This window comes from Scyliorhinus torazame, chromosome 12, assembly GCF_047496885.1.
Source record: "Scyliorhinus torazame isolate Kashiwa2021f chromosome 12, sScyTor2.1, whole genome shotgun sequence".
Lineage (NCBI taxonomy): Eukaryota > Metazoa > Chordata > Chondrichthyes > Carcharhiniformes > Scyliorhinidae > Scyliorhinus > Scyliorhinus torazame.
The window spans coordinates 168,424,326-168,445,326 of record NC_092718.1 but is presented as its reverse complement, the minus strand read 5'-3'; the positions used below and the strand labels follow the sequence as shown (position 1 = coordinate 168,445,326).

The 21,001-nt window shown below is 43.7% G+C and overlaps 1 protein-coding gene across 2 annotated transcripts in view; it reads left to right on the top strand.

Moving 5' to 3' along the window:
* The window catches only part of baz1b (bromodomain adjacent to zinc finger domain, 1B), a 141,551-nt gene that overhangs the window by 12,693 nt on the left and 107,857 nt on the right, over nucleotides 1-21,001 (top strand). For both annotated transcript variants that reach the window (XM_072469330.1, XM_072469329.1), the window contains exons 3-6: nucleotides 946-1,090; nucleotides 9,779-9,983; nucleotides 13,182-13,303; nucleotides 16,374-16,571. In XM_072469330.1, the coding sequence (XP_072325431.1) occupies nucleotides 946-1,090; nucleotides 9,779-9,983; nucleotides 13,182-13,303; nucleotides 16,374-16,571 (670 nt within the window). The remainder of the gene's footprint in view (nucleotides 1-945; nucleotides 1,091-9,778; nucleotides 9,984-13,181; nucleotides 13,304-16,373; nucleotides 16,572-21,001) is intronic.

Sequence of the window (21,001 nt, the reverse complement as noted above, 5' to 3'; positions counted from 1 at the left end):
TACCACTGTTGCTGCTGGAATACTGGAATTCTGATGAAATGCACTGGAATATGGTAGCCACTTGGCAGCCGTGCCCTTTAACTAGCTGGGAAGAATCAGCCAGGGTTCCTGCTTCTGATTGCTGTTCACTGACTTCTCTCAGAGATGTGATTAACTGGATGGCTGAGAATGATGGATAATGCTCAGATCAGGCTTCTTTTTTTCTTAGGATGCCTTCCATGGTCAGAGTTTTTATTGGAAACATAAGTGAAGAATAGGTAGCTGACTGAGATGCCCAAGGAAGAAGGGGGATGGCGGACGAGGCGTTTGCTTAAGTTTTAAAAAAGGATGTGAAAGCTCTGTTTCAGAGGGAGACTGGTGGTGTGACTCTGATCACAATTTCTACTTGCAGTTTACTGAATACTGCAATTTGGCACCATCTACTGGCTCAGTGCAGCATCAGCTTTGGAGTTACGGGGACTTCTTGCATAAAATAACTAAATGTTAATATAGAAAGGGGAACACTTGAGCATAATGTGATTGGAGTTTAGGGAAGAGAAAATTTATTGTTCTTTAATGTGCTTTGAGAAAAGGAGGATTGCTTTTCTTGTAGCTGCGAAATTAGATGCGACTCTATTTGGGAATTTGTTGTTCTGTTGTAGAGTATGCATGTGTAACTGGCCTTGGAGATGTTGAGCAGCCATAAACTGCAGCTACCTGCCACGTTTTCACCCCTAGTCCCCCTTCCACATATTGAACTGAGTCTTCACTTTGTCCAACTCATCCCCAACTCCTCAAACCCGTATCACTTTTTTCTACAACTGACAGGCTTTTAAAACCAAAGCTTGGCACCACTTAATCACTACTTTCTTTGGCTATGTTCCTTTGAATCCTGTCTAAACTGCTGTTACTTGTTAATATGTGATGTAGCACTTTTACCTTATTCTGCTTTGTTGCTCTTTGCAGGCTAAAGGAGGAGTATCCGGTGTGGTTTGAAAAGCCTGTGTTAGAACATGTTCATCACAATACGTTGTCTCTGGACAAACTTGTTGACAAAACGTGGATGGAGATCATGACTAAGTTTGCAATTGGAGAACGTTGTGAATTCCAGGTCAGACTTGGAAGATGTTTTTATTTTTAAAATAAATTTAGAGTACCCAATTCATTTATTCCAATTAAGGGGCAATTTAGCGTGGCCAATCCACCTACCCTGCACATCTTTGGGTTGTGGGGATGAAATCCATGCGAACACTGGGAGAATGTGTAAACTCCACACGGACAGTGACCCAGAACCAGGATCGAACCTAGGACCTTGATGCCGTGAGGCAGCAGTGATAACCATTGCGCCACCATGCTGCCCTTAGAAGATGTTTTCATAAAGCTTCAAAAATGTTTCCGTGATGGCCTAATGTATGACTAAAATCCCCAATCCAAGCCACAAATTCCAAGTTTATTCCCTAGGCTGTGGTGCTTTTGCTGATATCCTGGGTAGTCCTTGGTGTTAGACGTTTTAGTTGCTGTGAAATGAAGAGTCTAAAGTTCTTGTTCCTTTTCACCAAACACCATTTATTTCACTTCCTCAGCCTCTGCACAAAACTCTTAACAACCACCACCTGACAGAGGCCACCTGAAGCCCCTTTACATATCAGTGTCAATTAATGGATACTTAACATAAATGAGACAACTAATTGCAATGTCTCTTAACCCATTATTTAACAGTCTGCCCCTCTTCATAAAACAGTCTGACAGTTGATAGCTCCTGTCGACCCATTTAATTTTTGTTATTTCCCCTCTGTCCAACATCTGCTTCAGACTTGTGATGCCTATCCGTAACCTCTTTACATTGACACTTTTTGTAGAGTGCACATTTTCCCACGGATTTAGTGTCAATGTGACAGTCAATAGGTATATTACCCAAATCCCCTAATCCCAAAATTTCTGTCAATATCATACTTATATAAAAAGCCATATCCACCGCCTCTACAAGGCTTAACGTCTCAGCAGCCAAAGTGCTTTTTACCACACTCCTTATTTTCTTTGTTTCCCACACAAGTGGGCACCATTTACCATTGTTCCCCAAAAGGAAAATTATAAAACCTCCTGCGCTTGAAACCCCATCACATAAATTTGCGTAGGACGCATCACTATAAACTATGGGTGCTTAAGGTCACCTAAAACCGGGAACTTCAAAACACACACGTGCATTTTTAGTTTGGCCAACGCTTTATTTGCTCTTATTATGTCTTCCACTTTGGGATCATTCATTTTTGTACTCATCTCTAAGACATCAAAAGTCACGTCCGGTCTAGTCTGTCTACCTAACCAGTTCAGTTGCCCAATTAAACTTCGCAGTTGCTCTTTTTTTATCTTTGAAACCATTGCGTCTTTTTGTGAAACTCGGCCACGACTAATTGCTATTGGGCTGATGCTTTCCAAAGAAGATTGCTGCGTAAAGTTGCCCCTAACTTAGTCTGTCCAATTTCCAGTCCAATATATTTAAATGCACTGGAAGCCTGACTTCCAACCCTGAATTCTTTCCTCAAACCAGAGATTACAATAACTTCAAAATCACGGATCCCTCCCCACAAAAAATCATTGACATGCATCATAGAAATGCCAGAAAGATTTCCTTTATAGTGCCAGTAAAACATTGCAGGATCTGCTTTCAACTGGCAACAGCCTAACTTTAACAAAACTGACCTTACTGAAAAATACCAGACTCTAGATTCATCATTTAATCCATATACACATTTGTTCAACTTCCAGAGTACCCCTTCTGTGTTAGCTGCTTCTTTAGGAGGACAGAGAAAAATGTCTCTCTGGAGCTGATGCCCCTGCAAAAAGGCAGCTTTTATATCTATAGATTTGCATTCCCATGCCTTAGTGGCTAATAGAGCCAAGAAGATCTTTAAAATAACCTTTCCTGCTGTAGGTGAATCTACCCTTAAATCCTGATCTTCTAAGTTTTCTTCAAATCCCCTTGCCACGAGCCTGGCCTTTGCCTTATAAGTTCCATCCGGAAGAACCTTTTCCGTGCAAGTCCATCTGTGGGATAGAGCTCTTTGTCCCCTATCCGGTACTTCCGTGTATACCCCAAATTCACTCCAACTATGCAATTCTTGATGTTTAGCTTCTTTAATAACTTTTTCATCTAATTTATTTGAAGCCACCAAAATCTCACGTGCATGTGGGCTTCTACTCCTATTAGTATTCGTAGTCTTACTCATGTTCCGAGATCTTGATAAACTACGTCCCATCTCCCGCCGTTCTGTACTGCTTGATCTTTCCCTTCTGCTGTGGGATGTCCTTTCAATAGTTCTCGACCTTTTCCTGCGGACCTGTTCACTATCCAATGTACTATCTGAACTGGCGCTGCGTTTTTGTGCCCTCCATTTTTGAACTTCGTTTTCCCAATCCATTGTCTTGACTCCTTCCCCTGAATGCTGTACATTCAACCAATGTTTATACTTTCCAGTGGCCTTCCCTGCTCTACTAATAACAGTTGCATCCTTCCATTGACTAGACCCTTCAGGCAAGTATGTCACTTTTGTACCAACTTTTGGCAGTTGCCCTTACGGAAAAATGGCCTGTTTTAATTCACCAGAAGTGTTGTGTTCCTCCACAGAAACCCTGTCTATATCAGGTAATTGGTCCTCATAGTTCTGTAACACATGCGTAGCAAATGACTCTGGTTCCTCGTCATGTCTGTCTGCTCTGTCTAAATTTGAAAATTTGTAATCTGTACCCATTATCCTTGATGAATGGGCCCTAACAGTTTGATTACCATGTTGCAAAATAATTGTTTTACTATCTATGCCTATGATCGTCCCTGGGCCTTTCCATTCATTAGAATTGTCTCTCTTATAGTATACCATGTCTCCTTGCTGAAAAACTGCATCTGATGGCCATACGTTATGTCTTAAAGCTCTGCAAATTCTTTCAGAGACTTCTGCTTCCAAAAAAGCTTTTCTACTGCTATGTAATGCATTTAAATGTTAAGCAAAACCAGAGCTAATTGTAGTCCCCTCCCAAGCTGGAGGCTGGTCATCCAAAATGGACAGAATTTTAGGATTTCTACCAAACACTAATTGATAAGGACTATCAATTCTTTGCATGTACTGCACATGCTAAAGCTGAATTTAGCCTGCAATTTGGTCGATCTGCCAAAATTTTCCGAAGCATGTCATCGATGACAGCATGATATCTTTCACAGACACCATTACTAAATGGGCTTTCTGCAGCCGTATTCATAACTCTGATAGTCATGTTTTCACACACATCCCATATCTCATCATTAGCAAATTCTCCCCCATTGTCCGTAAGGAAGTTTGCCGGTGGACTCATTCCTGTCCCTATCCATTTTTTCATGATTTGGTCCATAATTACTCTCTTTTCTTTACTTCGTACATTCGTTGATTGACTAAATCTGGTTGCTAAATCTACAAAATGCAAAATAAATATATTATTTGCTTTATCCCAGATCTTAAGGTCCATGGCCACAATGTCGTTAAAATCCCTGGCCAAAGGTAGGGTTACTATCTGTCGTGCTGGTGTCCTTCTGTACCTCATACAAACTTCACAGCGGTCACTAACCTGTTCTATCAGTTTAGTATAGTCGTCATCCCTTACCCCTGCAACCTTTAATACATTTTTCGGCCTCCGAGGAGACGGATGTGCAAATTGCCTATGCAGTTTTAATACCACAAGCTTTTTATCAGCTAAAGTCCCATTTTCAACTGCCATTAACACATCCTTAACCACTCTACTTGAAATATTATTTGTCAGTAATGGAATACAATAGTGTCCCGACTGTGTAAATTGTAAGTCCACCGTCTTTCCAAAAACTGTTGCTTTATCCTGTTCCACATCCAGTTTCATGTGTGCATTCTTCATCGACGGTCTGCTCAGAAGCAAAGGTATCTCACTTGATACAACACCCGTGCTAATGAAATGATTCACTCCGGCAATATTGCAAGGGATCACCACTCTTTTCAGCGACTTGAGAGTATTATCATCCCCAAACCTGAAACTTATGGAACTTTCAAATTCCTTAACCTTGTTACGATTTTCAGCATTCAAAGAGTCCAGGTAACATTTTAACCAGTCAATTCCACACACAGTAGATGTACAGCCACTGTCCAATACAGCACAGTTGAAGGATTCTGCAACCAACACCCTCATTACCAGCGTAAAACTGCCTGTCAATAGGACAATGCCTTCTTTCTGGTCACTATCGTTTTCCTCTTCTGACTCTTACCGTGTCATGTGTCACTTCACTCTATCATAACGAGTTGGACAGTTGAAAGCATAATGGTATTGAGAGTCACATTGAAAACATCGATTTATCATGCCCCGTGCATTTCTGGGGTTCATCTTCCTATTGTAGGTTCTCACTGGGTTTCTGTCTTCATAATTTCCTTGTCTCGGTCTCCTTCTATAGCCTTGAGCCCTGTTCGTGGCCATACGATTTCGCCATCCTGTTACTAGTGTATCTTCCATATTCTGCTTTATTGCAGGCTGACCTATTTGTGTCATCAGAGCCATCGGAATCGAATGTTTCCCCAGAAAGTTTTGTAAAGCTTTTGTCATCTGTTCGAATACGGTATCCTTATCAGTAAACTGAACTCCTGTCAAAACCAGGAGCCTATCCATGTTGCACACTCTAGCACAGTCAAGTAATTTAAAGGCCAACACAGACTGGAAATTCCAGATTGTGTTTCTGCAGCCTTTTATATAGTCTGCCAAATTCCATTATATAGTCTTCCATGGAGATATCCTCCATTTTCCAGAATTTATCAAAATCCGACCATGCTTCATACGCACTTAACAAGTAATCTTTCTAATAAATCTTATCCATATAATGTAATAAAGTCTCCAGACCTCCTTCTGAGTCTAACTCTTCCAATTCCAGCTCAGAAAGCACTTTGTTTCGGATTTTACTGCCATATGGTAGAGAAAGAGCCAATGCCATACCTTGTTTTCTCTTTCCCAAAGCAGTTACTTTAGTCCACATAACTACTGCACTTCTCCATTGGTCGTACGATTCCCTTTCAGAAAATAAGGAGGATAGTCATATCCAGCCATCTTTATCCTGGGTTCAGCCATGTATCTTTTTTTTTCCCATTCCCAGGGGGATGGGAACCGATGCAGGAAGTTGGAAGGTAGTAAAACAGCGACAGAAACAAAAGGCAGTAAGGGGAAAGTTTAAGGCAGCGAAGCCATAGTCAAAAATCAAAAAGGGCGACTGTACAAGGTGCAGTGACTGAGGGGAGCTCAGTGACTAGGACCAGGAATACTAAAAGGAATAAAACGGGAAGTGAAAACATCAATGGGAAGCGACGCAGCAGGTTGTCACATGAAGATATGGGTTCAACGACAAGGAAAATTAGGAGAAAGGTTAAGAGGAAATATAACTTAGGAGAGGTTACTGATCGAGGTGTTAAGATTCAGAACAGAGGTAAAAAAGCCAACATAAGTGTACTTTATCTGAATGCTCGTAGTATTCGGAATAAGGTAAATGAGTTGATGGCGCAAATCATCGTGAATGACTATGATTTAGTGGCCATTACTGAAACATGGTTAAAGGATGGTCACGACTGGGAGTTAAATATCCGAGGGTCTCAAACTATTCGGAAGGACAGAGTGGATGGTAAGGGAGGTGGTGTAGCTCTGTTATTTAAGGATGACATCCGGGCAACAGTAAGGGATGACATCGGTGCTATGGAGGATAAGGTTGAATCCATTGGGTGGAAATCAGGAATAGTAAGGCGAAAAAGTCACTGATAGGAGTAGTCTATAGGCCACCAAATAATAACATTATGGTGGGGCAGGCAATAAACAAAGAAATAACTGATGCATGTAGAAATGGTACAGCAGTTATCATGGGGGATTTTAATCTACATGTCGATTGGTTTGACCAGGTCGGTCAAGGCAGCCTTGAGGAGGAGTTTATAGAATGTATCCGCGATAGTTTCCTAGAACAGTATGTAATGGAACCTACGAGGGAACAGGCGGTCCTAGATCTGGTCCTGTGTAATGAGACAGGATTGATTCAGGATCTCGTAGTTAGGGATCCTCTCGGAAGGAGCGATCACAATATGGTGGAATTTAAAATACAGATGGAGGGTGAGAAGGCAAAATCAAGCACTAGTGTTTTGTGCTTAAACAAAGGAGATTACAGTGGGATGAGAGAAGAACTAGCTAAGGTAGACTGGGAGCAACAACTTTATGGTGAAACAGTTGAGGACCAGTGGAGAACCTTCCAAGTGATTTTTCAGTGCTCAGCAAAGGTTTATACCAACAAAAAGGAAGGACGGTAAAAAGAGGGAAAATTGACCGTGGATATCTAAGGAAATAAGGGAGAGTATCAAATTGAAGGAAAAAACATACAAAGTAGCAAAGATCAGTGGGAGACTAGAGGACTGGGAAATCTTTAGGGGGCAACAGAAAGCCACAAAGAAGAGTAAGATAGATTATGAGCGTAAACTTGCTCAGAATATAAAAACAGATAGTAAAAGTTTCTGCAAATATATAAAACAAAAAAAGAGTGGCTAAGGTAAATATTGGTCCTTTAGAGGATGAGAAGGGAGATTTAATAATGGGAGATGAGGAAATGGCTGAGGAACTGAACAGGTTTTTTGGGTCGGTCTTCACAGTGGAAGACACAAATAACATGCCAGTGACTGATGGAAATGAGGTTATGACAGGTGTGGACCTTGAGAGGATTGTTTTCACCAAGGAGGTCGTGATGGGCAAGCTAATGGGGCTAAAGGTAGCCAAGTCTCCTGGACCTGATGGAATGCATCCCAGAGTGCTAAAAGAGATGGCTAGGGAAATTGTAAATGCACTAGTGATAATTTACCAAATTCACTAGACTCTGGGGTGGTCCCGGCGGATTGGAAATTAGCAAACGTGACACCACTGCTTAAAAAGGAGGTAGGCAGAAAGCAGGTAATTATAGGCCAGTGAGCTTAACTTCGGTAGTAGGGAAGATGCTGGAATCTATCATCAAGGAAGAAATGGCGAGGCACCTGGATGGAAATTGTCCCATTGGGCAGACGTAGCATGGGTTCATAAAGGGCAGGTCGTGCCTAACTAATTTAGTGGAATTGTTTGAGGACATTAACAGCGCGGTAGATAATGGGGAGCCAATGGATGTGGTATATCTGGATTTCCAGAAAGCCTTTGACAAGGTGCCACACAAAAGGTTGTTGCACAAGATAAAGATGCATGGCATTAAGGGGAAAGTAGTAGCATGGATAGAGGATTGGTTAATTAATAGAAAGCAAAGAGTGGCGATTAATGGGTGTTTCTCTGGTTGCCAATCAGTAGCTAGTGGTGTCCCTCAGGGATCAGTGTTGGGCCCACAACTGTTCACAATTTGCAGAGATGATTTGGAGTTGGGGACCAACGGCAATGTGTCCAAGTTTGCAGACGACACTAGGATAAGTGGTAAAGCAAAAAGTGCAGAGGATACTGGAAGTCTGCAGAGGGATTTGGATAGGCTAAGTGAATGGGCTAGGGTCTGGCAGATGGAATACAATGTTGACAAATGTGAGGTTATCCATTTTGGTAGGAATAACAGCAAAAGGGATTATTATTTAAATGATAAAATATTAAAACATGCTGCTGTGCAGAGAGACCTGGGTGTGCTAGTGCATGAGTCGCAAAAAGTTGGTTTTCAGGTGCAACAGGTGATTAAGAAGGCAAATAGAATTTTGTCCTTCATTGCTAGAGGGATGGAGTTTAAGACTAGGGAGGTTCTGCTGCAATTGTATAAGGTGTTAGTGTGGCCACACCTGGAGTATTGTGTTTAGTTTTGGTCTCCTTACTTGAGAAAGGACGTACTGGCACTGGAGGGTGTGCAGAGGAGATTCACTAGGTTAATCCCAGAGCTGAAGGGGTTGGATTACGAGGAGAGGTTGAGTAGACTGGGACTGTACTCGTTGGAATTTAGAAGGATGAGGGGGGATCTTATAGAAACATATAAGATTATGAAGGGAATAAATAAGATAGATGCGGGCAGGTTGTTTCCACTGGCGGATGAAAGCAGAACTAGGGGGCATAGCCTCAAAATAAGGGGAAGTAGATTTAGGACTGAGTTTACGAGGAACTTCTTCACCCAAACGGTTGTGAATCTATGGAATTCCTTGCCCAGTGAAGCAGTAGAGGCTCCTTCATTAAATGTTTTTACGATAAAGATAGATAGTTTTTTGAAGAATAAAGGGATTAAGGGTTATGGTGTTCGGGACGGAAAGTGGAGCTGAGTCCACAAAAGATCAGCCATGATCTCATTAAATGGTGGAGCAGGCTCGAGGGGCAAAGGTCCTGGCTGCTGTTTACGACCTCATGGAAAATGGCACTTCATGGACACCAGAGTTGGTTCATGGACACACGCAGGATAATTCACTCATTGTATAAATACCTCTGAATTGCAGTCATTTTGACATTGTGTCGCTGTACCTTGTCATGAGTCACTGCCTGCTTTTGTGTGTGACGGGAAATGCTGGCATTCAACAAATCCCACTGTGAAACAATGTTTGGATTAGAGGATAACTAATATTAATTGTACAGCAATAAGTTGGTGAAGGAAATTAACTCTGGCAGAGGTGATTATTGCACTTTCATCTTTGGAAGTTGGGTTCAAATGCCATGGATCTCCCTTTGCTAAAACAAGTTTGTTAATATTAGTAATTCTACTCTCTGCAGCAAATGGGAGTATTTTTCTTTGATGACATCGATGTGTGTACAAATTGTAAATTTGAAGGTAAACCCAAATTAATGAATAACTTCCTTCTAGGTTGGGGAAAACAAAATTCTTCAAGTGGTGGTGGTGAAAGTCCATCCTCTGGAACCGAAGGAAGAATTATCCTCCGAGAAGAAAACTGATGGAACCTGTGACTCACCTTCCAGTGACAAGGAGAATTCCAGTCAGGTGGCGCACGAGAGCCTGGGTATAGAACCCTGCAACAAAATTGAGGAGAGCAAGAGGGACAGCAATACTAGTATGTGTTCATTCACATCATGCATATATTAGAGAGAACTAGCATGCAGATGTGGTCGGGGGAGACTTGGTAACTCTGGAGTCCCAAGGACTCTCTGTCCCACCTCTCCCATTGCGGTTCTTTATATAAATGATCTTCAGTAAATCCTGTCCTGTTTTATCATTGATTCCATTTTATATTCATGAATTTCCTTCAAATTACAAAGCCAGGTCAAACCTGCAGTCTTCTGCCCGAGGCTTAATCACTGCATTCATTTCCTCAACAACCCAGATCCTAGAAGCTGGTAGGGCATTGAAATTTAGGAATTCATAGCTATAAAAGTGTGAAGAGCAATGGAGCAAATTGTATTTATTTAAAAAGACATCAGATTTTCTAAACAGTGTATGGAGTTTTAAAGCAGGGGTAGTGCTGACCTGGTATTAATTGTAAGTTAGCCCTTAGTTAAAATATTGTTTCCAGTTTTGGTTGCTTTTGGGAAGAACTCCCTGAAGAGAGGGCAGAAGCAATTAGACGGGAAAAGAGGAGCCTTTTCTATGAGGGAAGAGTCGAGAAACTGGGATTCTAATTTGAGTAAAGACGAATGCAAGGCCACAAATCTATGGGCTTTGAAGTAAATTGTGAAAGGTTTTTCTACTGGCAAAGAATTCGGTGACCTGTAAAATCGAAAGGGTGATATTGGGAGAATTTGTGCTGATTGTGCTGGCACTTAGAATCCTTACTGGGATACATGGTAGTGAAAATAACCCTTTTTAAAAGGAAGGGGATAAATATTTGCAGAAGAGTTGGGGGCAGGGTGGTGGTCAGGGGAAGGGGAGGCGGCTGGAATTAAGTTGGAGTAATCTTTCAGAGAAACAAAATTTGACTCTGGTACTGCAAAAAACAGAAAGCTACAGAGAACAGGGGATGGGATTGGACATGGGCCTAATAGGGTAAACACTGAAGTATTCAGTTACTTTTTGTTAAATTGTTAATTTTAGGTGTTTTAGTGTAGTAATCCCTGACCCGAGAACTGTTTGCTATTGTAATAATGTTTTTCTATGTTATGGGTTCATGATCTGAATATAAAACCAGTTGGCCCAGTGAGATAGAAAATTTTCTGGTTCTGCTAAAGTCTGTGCTAAATTTAAAATTTAATTTTCACTCATTGACAAGATTTTGTGTTTCACAACTTAGGGCTAAAATAAATGAACATACAAGTGAGGATTAGGCCTTTCAGCCCCTCAAGCCTGCTCTACTATTTATTAAGATCATTGCTGATCTGATAGTAGCCTTAAATCTGCATCCCACCTACCCCAGATAACTTACCATCCCTTGTTTATCAAGAATCTATCCACCAATGCTGTAAATATATTCAAAGACTTTGCTCCCACCACCTCTTCAGGAAGAATTCCAAAGACCCGCGAGCCTCTCAACTGGAAAAAATGTTCCCTCATCTCTGTCTTAAATGGGCGGCTCCTCGTTTTTAAATAGTGACCCTTCGTTCTAGATTCTCCCGCAAGAGGAAACATCCTTTCCACATCCACCCTGTCAAAACCCCTCAGGATCTTGTATGTTTCAATCAAGTCACCTCTTATTCTGCTAAACTCCAGCGGGCACAAGCCTAGCCTGTCCAACTCTTCTCATTAGACAACCCACCCATTCCAGGCATTGGTCTGGTAAAACTTCTCTGAGCTGTTTTCTACACATTTACATCCTCCTTTAAGTAAGGTGATCAATACTGTATGCCGTATTCCAGATGCGGTCTCGCCAATGTCCTAAAGTATAACCTCTTTACTTTTAACATAGAATGCCTACAGTACAGAAGGAGTCTGCATCGACTCTGAAAGAGCACGCTACCTAAGCCCACTCCCCCACCGTATCCCGGCATCTAACCTGCACATCTTTGGACACTAAGAGGCAATTTAGCATGTCCAATCCATCTAACCTGCATTTTTTTGCACTTGTGGCAGGAAACTGGAGCACCCGGATGAAATCCACACAGACACGGGGAGAAAGTGCAATCTCCACAGTCACCCAAGTCTGGAATTGAACCCAGGTCCCTGGCACTGTGTGGCAGCAGTGCTAATCACTGTGTCACCGTGCTGCCTGACTTCCCCTCGCCATACATGATAACATTCTATTAGCTTTCCGAATTACGTGCTGTACCTGCCCACTAGCCGTTTGTGATTTGTGAACTAAGACTCCCAGATATCTCTGCACCTCAGCTCTGCAATCTCTCAACATTTAGATAATATCCTTTTTTATTCTTCCTGCTAAAGTGAACAATTTCACATTTTCCCACATTGTTCTCCATTTGCCAGATCCTTGCCCACTCATAACCTATCTGTACCCTTTTGTATCCTCCTTTTATCCTCTTCACAACTAAGTTTCCTACCTATCTTCGTGTCATCAGCAAATTTAACAACCATCCCTACAATGCCTTCATCCACGTTATTTATATAAATTGTAAACTGTTGCGGTCTTAGCACTGATCCCTATAACACATCACTAAAGAGCAACCTGAATCCTACTGAATAGTGAATGGCAGAGAATGCTTTTTTATTCTTTCATGGGATGTGGGCGTGACTGATGAGGCCAGTATTTTCTACCTATCCTTAATCACTCTTGAACTGAGTAGCTTGCTTCAGAGAGCAGTTGTGGTAGTTTCATGGTCACTATTAATGGCAATAGCTTTGATTTTAAAAACACCCAATTGAATTGATTAATTGAATTTAAATTCCACCAGCTGCCATGGTGAGATTTGAACCTATGTCCCCAGGGGATTAGCCTAGGCCTCGTGCTTACAGTGACATTATAGCCTGGCCACTATCACCTAACAAAATATGAACCTTCTTGAGTTTTAAAATTTGGTGCTTTGGGATTAGCATCCAGTGAGAATGGTGGTGCTTTATGTTTCTGCTTTACAATACATATTTGCCGTATCAAATCAGTGGAGCTGCTCACTTGCAGGCAATAAGTTGATAAAAGGTACATGCAGATAAAAGTGGCTGTTCACATTCTATTCCAGACACCATGGTAGGACCCTACAAATGGGACTATGTCATGCCTTTTAGATCCGCTTCCCTTTCTATCCAATTTGGTTTGGCTTGTTATATACAGCAATGCAAGTGGCTGCGTTATCACCAAAATGCTGACTGCAATGAGACAGTTGAACCGTCAGCATTGCAAAATAAATAACAGCTATGTTATGCTTATCAGGTGACCGAGCTCGTCGATCACCACGCAAGCTACCTACAAGCCTCAAGAAAGAAGAGAAGAAATGGGTTCATCCAAAATTTTTGCCCTACAAATATGATGTGAAGTTGCAAGAAGAGGACAAAGTGAGAAATAAACTGACTTTTCAATTTGGTTTCTTTGGCCACGCACCATTGGTCAATCTGTAAAGAGGTTTTTTTTCTGCACATAAGTTGACTAGTTTATACCCGACAGTGATTACAGGTGGTTTCAGCAGATGAAATGTCATCTAGCAGTTGGGCAATTTCCTGACCTGGTGTATTGGAGGCTGGTTTAGCACAGTGGGCTAAATAGCTGGCTTGCAATGCAGAACAGTGCCAGCAGCGCGGGTTCAATTCCTGTACCGGCTTCCCCGAACAGGCGCCAGAATGTGGCGACTACAGGCTTTTCACAGTAACTTCATTGAAGCCTACTTGTGACAAACGATTATTATTATTTTATTGGGTGGCATAACTGTATGAGACGTTGATGGACTAACTGGTCTTTCCCGGTCTTGATGCTTTCATACATTGTTGAAATCAGTTTACTTTTGTTAGCAGCTTGTAGTCCGTGATGATCACTTTAAAGGATATTGGTGTCAGTATTATAACTGTACTAATGGAATTACTGTTAATGTGGTAGTTTTGACCTTTTTAGGAGGAATGGGATGAGGAAATAAGTGGAATTTTATGCTCACGGTCTGAGGTGTTCAAACAGTGAATGGAATAGTTTCCAGTTCAGCATCTTTGCAGCAGCATTGAACAATCCCAAATCAATTATAGAGTTAGCTGCAAAGTAAACATTTTCTTTAATTCTTCATGGGGTGTGGGTATCGCTGGCTGGGTTAGCAATTATTCCCCATCCTCAATTCCTCTTGAGGGAACATTTAAGAGTCAACCACATTGCTGTGGATCTGGAGTCACATGTAGGCCAGATCAGGTAAGGATGGCCCATTTCTTTCCCTAAAGGACAGATGGGTTTTACAACAATTAGCAATGGTTTCATGGTCATCATTAGACTTTTAATTCTAGATTTTTTATAATTGAAAATTTGAACCTGGATCCCGAAAGCATTACCCTGGGTCTCTGGATTACTCATTCAGTGACTAGGCCACTGCCTCTCCTACTGTTTGAATGTGGATTTTAATTCTAGCCTCAGAAGAGCATCTCCTCCTATTGCAGAAGTGCACAATGTTTTGTCATGTTCAGCGTGAGATTTTACAGTTAGAGGTAGTTTTGAATTCTGTAGGTCTATGCCTGCTAAGAAATCAATTGACACTGCCTTATTTCATTTTCAACCACTTGATTCTAGTTTTTTTTAAAATAGACTGTACACAATGAAACAGTGAAGGGTTGGGTGGGGGAACAGTGCAAAGAAACATCCAAAATGTATATGCGTGTGATATTGGCTGCACGGATGGAGATTGCTAGAAAATTGTTCCGAGACAGCAAAGTTGAGACACCCCTCTGCACTTTGTGCACATGGTGGGGTACTTCACCGGCTAATCCGTATGATAATGTGATTTGGGGCAGACACCGCCTTCAACTGTCATTCGTTCATACGTTTTTTTGATTGTGACCATTTAAAATTTGTACAGTTCCTTTGCTTTTTCACCATTCTCTTTTTTTTAAATAAATTTAGAGTAGCCAATTTATTTTTTCCAATTAAGGGGCAATTTAGCATGGCCTATTAACCTACCTTGCACATCTTTGCATTGTGGGGGCGAGGCCCACGCAAACACTGGGAGAATGAAAGGGGCTTTTCACAGTAACTTCACTTGAAGCCTACTTGTGACAATAAGCGATTTTCATTTTCAATGTGCAAACTCCACACGATAGTGACTCTGAGCCGGGATCAAACTTGGGACCTTGGTGTCGTGAGGCAGCAGTGCTGCCCCTTTTTCACTCACAACCTCCACCCCTTCCAAATTCACTCCATGCTGGGTGTGACTTCTCTGATCTGTTTATGCCATTTTCTTTGTGACTATTAGTATAGCATTTGCTAGTTGCCAGTTCTTGACACCTTGTCCAATAAAAAACTATTGGATGGCTGGGCATGTCCTTTGCTAGGTACATTCTATGAGACTATACTCAATAGTAATTTTCATAGATTTGAATCTTTGTGGTCATGTTATTAATGAACAGGTGAAATGCTAAATAACCGCCCATGGGATTGCTTGCTGTTTCAAAGCAAAATGGGCATTTTCCTTCTCATTGAAAAGACTGTGTCAGAGGGTGAATTTACACAATGGCCATGCGTGAGTTAGGAATTGAAAATGTAGGTTTCAAGCTAGCCATGACCGTGACACTTAGACAGACTAGTTTTTTTTGTAGAAGTTAATGGGCTGCTTTCAGAAGTTGGCCCATTGCTAACTGCTTCACACACCACCTCTTCCCACCATTGCCCCAATCTATCTGGAGAATATTGGGGTGCTGTAGCATTCCGACTGCTGTATTGGATGAGATCAAGTTTAGCCCTGGCCCAAGCTGAATTCCGTATTTGCATGGTCAAAGCTTGACTAACCTAGCACTCTTTTGGTCAGACTGCCAACTTGCATCCTCCATAACTTGAACTCAGTCAAAACTCAGCCTGTATCCCAACTTGCGCAAAGTCCTGTTCACCTATCGACCTCAAGTTGCTGATCTACATTGGTTCCCTCATCCTTGTTTGTCAATTTTTTCAGAACCTCGCAAGTCCTTCAGCCCTCTTGAAATCTCTGCGCTCCTCCAATTCTGATGTCTCGTGTGTTTTTGATTTTAATTGCTCCATCAGTGAAGGCCATGCCTTTAGCTGCCTGGGTTCAAAGTTCTGGAATTCTTTCCCTAACCTCTTGGCCTCCCTACTCCACACTCATTCCTCAAGTCACTTCTCAAAGTCTACCGTTTGACTGTTTTTGGTCGCCTGTCCGAAATCTCCTTGTATGCTATAGTCTCAAATTTTGCTTGGTACATTCTTGTGATGTGCCTTGGGATATTTTACAACCTTAAAGATACTATATAAATGCAGATTGTTATTATACAGTTCAACACTACACCAGCCTGATTTGATAAAATAGCTTGATTTGTTTAGTTAGTTCAGCTTGCTATTTTCAGGATTGACCTGGTGCAAATCCTCTGCAGTCTTCTACTCGGATAAAATTTTGTGTTACTAAAAGGAGCCCTGTTCTTGCTAATTTAGATAATTAGTAACGTACCAGTCGAAAGTCTCATCCGCTCGGAGCGGCCGCCAAACAAGGAAATCCTGCGCTATTTTATCAGGCACAACTCGATGCGAATGGGGATGGGAGAAAATGCGCCCTGGGTGGTGGAAGACTCGCTTGTACAGAAATATTCGCTACCCAGTAAATTCAGTGATTTCCTGCTCTCTCCGTACAAGGTAACTAACTACATTGCATTTCTCAATTTGCATAAATTTTGTGCTTGGATAAAAAAGGAGTCGTTATGAGAAGGGTTCATTTTGTACATTCCTAATTCGGACGCAACAGCTAAATACAGAGTACATTTCTTTTTACGGTTTTCCCAATAAAGTACCCTAGCTTCAGCTTCACTGAAGGCCATTCACTGGGGCAATTCTCACAGCAACAGTGTGCTGGTTTCTGCTGCAAGTTTTGCCCTTGTAGCTTTGAGTAAGATTTAGAGTCCAGTTAGTGGATGTTGTGTGCTGTTAGCTCTTGTATACCAGGAGCTGCATTAGGTCAGTCAATTTTACAGTCAGCAGAGAAATAAGATTCCATCGCCTAGTCTGAGCAGGACTTGAATCCACGTTATAAAGACCCATTGTTATGCAGTCCTATTTGAAGAACCTAAAATGTGTTCGCATTTGTCTAGTGAGTGAGCTGTGCAAATGTTAAAGATTTGTGGTAGGATCCACAATTTGTGCTGTATTTTCTGATTTCAGTTGGAGTGCCACAGTTGGCCTTACTCCTGGATTAGGGAGGGAAAGATGGACCAAGTGTTCCCCTTTCGGATTGTGCTCCAGTGATATCCTTCTGAATAGGCAGATTTAGAAATTAAATGAGAACACAATTGCTCTCAGCTTTTTATGTGGAGCAGTGGAATTTATGGTAAGCTGTCAGTTTGCACATATACGCTGAAGACGCCCAGCTCTTCTCACCAACAACTCTTTTTTTATAATAAACAATTTTATTGAGGTATTTTTGGCATTGTAAACAGTTTCAGAGTACAGTAATGTGCAAATATCAACACAAAGCAGAAACATAGTGCAAAAGACCACTCCTCTCTCTTAAACAGTACCCGCCTATTTATCCCCCCTATTCTACTCTAATCTACCCTCCCCCTTCCTATTCTACTCTAATGTAAACCCCCCCCCCCCCCGGCTGACATTTAATTCCCCGCGAAGAAGTCGATGAATGGTTGCCACCTTCGGGCGAACCCTAATATAGATCCTCTTAAGGCAAACTTAATTTTTTCCAGCCCTAAAAAGCTCGACATGTCCGAGAGCCATGCTTCGGTCTTTGGGGGCTTTGAGTCCCTCCAAGCCAGCAGTATACGCCGCCAGGTTACCAGGGAAGCAAAGGCCAAGACGTCGGCCTCCTTCTCCTCCTGGACCCCCGGGTCTTCCGAGACCCCAAACATTGCCACCACTGGACTCATCACCATCCTAGTTTTCAGTACCTGGGACATGACGTCCGCAAATCCCTCCCAGTATCTCCTAAGTTTTGGGCATGCCCAGAACATGTGGACGTGATTCGCTGGCCCTCCCGCACACCTAGTGCATTTATCCTCCACCCCAAAAAGTTTACTCATCCGGGCCACCGTCATGTGGACCCGGTGGACAACCTTTAACTGAATCAACCTGAGCCTAGCACATGTTGCAGTTGGATTTACCCGACTCAGGGCTTCCGCCCATACCCCTCCTCCATCTCCTCGCCGAGTTCCTCCTCCCACTTGAGCTTCAGTTCCTCTGTCTGGGACTCCTTTCATAAGTTCACGGTAAATATCCAAGACTTTCCCCTCTCCTACCTCTGCCCTAGACACTACTCTGCCCTCGATCCTTTTTGGCGGGAGGCGTGGGAAGGATGGGACCTGTCTACGTATGAAGCCACGCGCTTGCATGTACCGAAAGTCATTCCCTCTGACTAGTCCGAATTTCTCCTCCAAGGCCCTCATGCTCGAGAAGCCCCCCCCCCCCCCACAAAGAACATATCGCCCATCCTCCCCACCCTCGCCCACCACCACGCTTGGAATCCACCGTCCATACTCCCAGGGGCAAATTGGTGGTTGTCGCATATTGGAGACCAGACCGATGCTCCCACCTCCCCTACATGCTTCCTCCACTGGCCCCAGATCCGCAGGGCGGCCACCACTACTGGGCTGGTGGAGTACCTGGCCGGTGGGAGCGGTAGGGGAGCCGTGACCAGGGCTGCCAAACTGGTGCCACCTCCACCCGCCCCCAAATAGACCCCGTACCCACCATCCAACTCCTTACCATGGCTATGTTGGCCGCCCAGTAGTAGTTGCTGAGGTTCGGCAGCGCCAGGCCCCCCCCCCCCCCCACTCGCTACGGTTCCTCTCGTGCATCGCTTTCTTCACCCGCGGGTACTTCCCTGCACAGACAAGACCCTTAATAATCTTGTTGACCCTTTTGAAGAAGGACCGCGGGATGAAAATCGGGAATAACTGAAAAATAAACAGGAATCTAGGGAGGATTGTCATCTTTACAGTCTGCACTCTCCCTGCAAGTGATAGCGGGAGTGCATCCCATTTCCTGTACTCGCTCTTCATATGTTCCATCACTCTAGTCAAATTTAGCTTATGCAGCCTGCCCCAGTCTCGTGCCACCTGTATCCCTAAGTATCGGAAACTTTCTCCGACCATCCTAAATGGCTGCCCCTTCAACTTGTTCTCCTGGCCCCTCGTCTGCACTACAAACATCTCACTCTTAGCCATGTTCAGTTTGTACCCTGAAAACCTGCCAAATTCTCTCAATATTCCTAGTATACTGTCCATCCCAGCCAGCGGGTCCGATACGTACAGGAGCAGGTCGTCTGCGTACAGCGATACCCTGTGTTCCACCCCTCCCTAATCATTCCCTTCCGCCCCCTCGCAGCTCTCAGTGCAATCGCCAGTGGCTCTATGGCCAGTGCAAACAGCGACGGGGAGAGTGGGCATCCCTGTCGGGTACCCCGGTGTAGCCTGAAGTACTCTGATGTTGTCCTATTCGTCCTCACGCTCGCTTTTGGGGCCTGGTACAATAGTCTAACCCAGTCAACAAAGCCCTCCCCGAACCCAAACCGTCCGAGTACCTCCCACAAATAGTCCCACTCCCCAGTCAAAGGCCTTCTCTGCATCCATTGCCACCATTGCTTCTACCTCTCCGCTCTCCGGGGGCATCATGATCACATTGAGTAGTCTTCTCAAGTTGGCAACCAGCTGTTTGCCTTTCACAAACCCTGTTTGGTCTTCCCCGATCACCTCCGGGACACAGTCCTCAATTCTAAGCACCAAGACCTTAGCCAGGAGCTTGGCATCGACGTTGATCAGGGAGATTGGTCTATATAACCCACACGCTTCCGGGTCTTTATCCCGTTTTAATATCAGCAAAATGGTAGCCTGTGACATCGTCGGGGGTAGCGTCCCTCTGTCCCTCACCTCGTTAAATACCCTAGTCAGCACCGGCCCCACTATCTCCGAGAACTTTTTGTAGAACTCCACTGGGTATCCATCCGGCCCCGGGGATTTACCCGACTGCATGGCCTTCAAGCCCCCCAGTACTTCCTCAGCTCTGATAGGGGCCCCCAGTCCATCTACCAGCCCCCTACCCACTTTTGGGAAGGTCAACCCGTCTAAGAAACACTTAATCTCCTCTGGCTCCCCAGAGGGTTCCGAGGTGTAGAGCTTGCTGTAAAACTCCTGAAACACCCTGTTCAGTCCTGACGGGTCATCCACTCTGTTCCCCATACTGTCCACTACCCTGCCTATTTCTCTGGCCGCCTCCTTCCTCCTGAGTTGCGCAAGCATTCTACTAGTTGCTGGTTTAGCACACTGGGCTAAATCGCTGGCTTTTAAAGCAACCAAGGCAGGCTAGCAGCACGGTTCAATTCCCGTACCAGCCTCCCTGAACAGGCGCCGGAATGTGGCGACTAGGGGCTTTTCACAGTAACTTCATTTGAAGCCTACTTGTGACAGTAAGCGATTTTCATTTTTCATTTCATTTCCCCATGCTCATAGACCACACCCTTTGCCTTCCTGAGTTGTTCCACTGCCCTGCTCGTGGACAACACTCCCAGCTTGGCCTGCAGTCTCCGTCCATCTCTAAGTAGGTCCTCCCTTGGGGCCTCTGCGTATTCCCTATCTGCCCGCTGGATCTCCTTGACCAGTCTGTCCATCTCTGCTCTGTCCGTTCTATCTATGTGTGCCCGAATTGAAATCAGCTCCTCCCTTACTACTGCCTTCAGCGCCTCCCACAGAGTCGCTGCTGAGACTTCCTCTGTGTCATTAACCTGCAGGTAGTTCCGCAGTCTCTCGCACAACCCCTCGTCCACTAGCAATCCTACATCCGACCTCCATTGCGGGAGCTGGTAGCTCCCTTTGCAGACCAGCAGATGAACCCAGTGTGGGGCATGATCTGAGATGGTGATTGCTAAGTACTCCGTATTTTTTACCCCGCCTACACATCTCTGCTCATGATGAAAAAATCGATTCTAGAGTATACTTTACGAACGTGCAAGTAGAATGAATATTCCCTTCCCGTCGGCCGTCTGGCTCTCCATGGGTCTACCCCCCCTCCCATCTGCTCCATGAACCCCCTCAGTTCCCTTGCCATCGCTGGGAGCCTACCCGTTC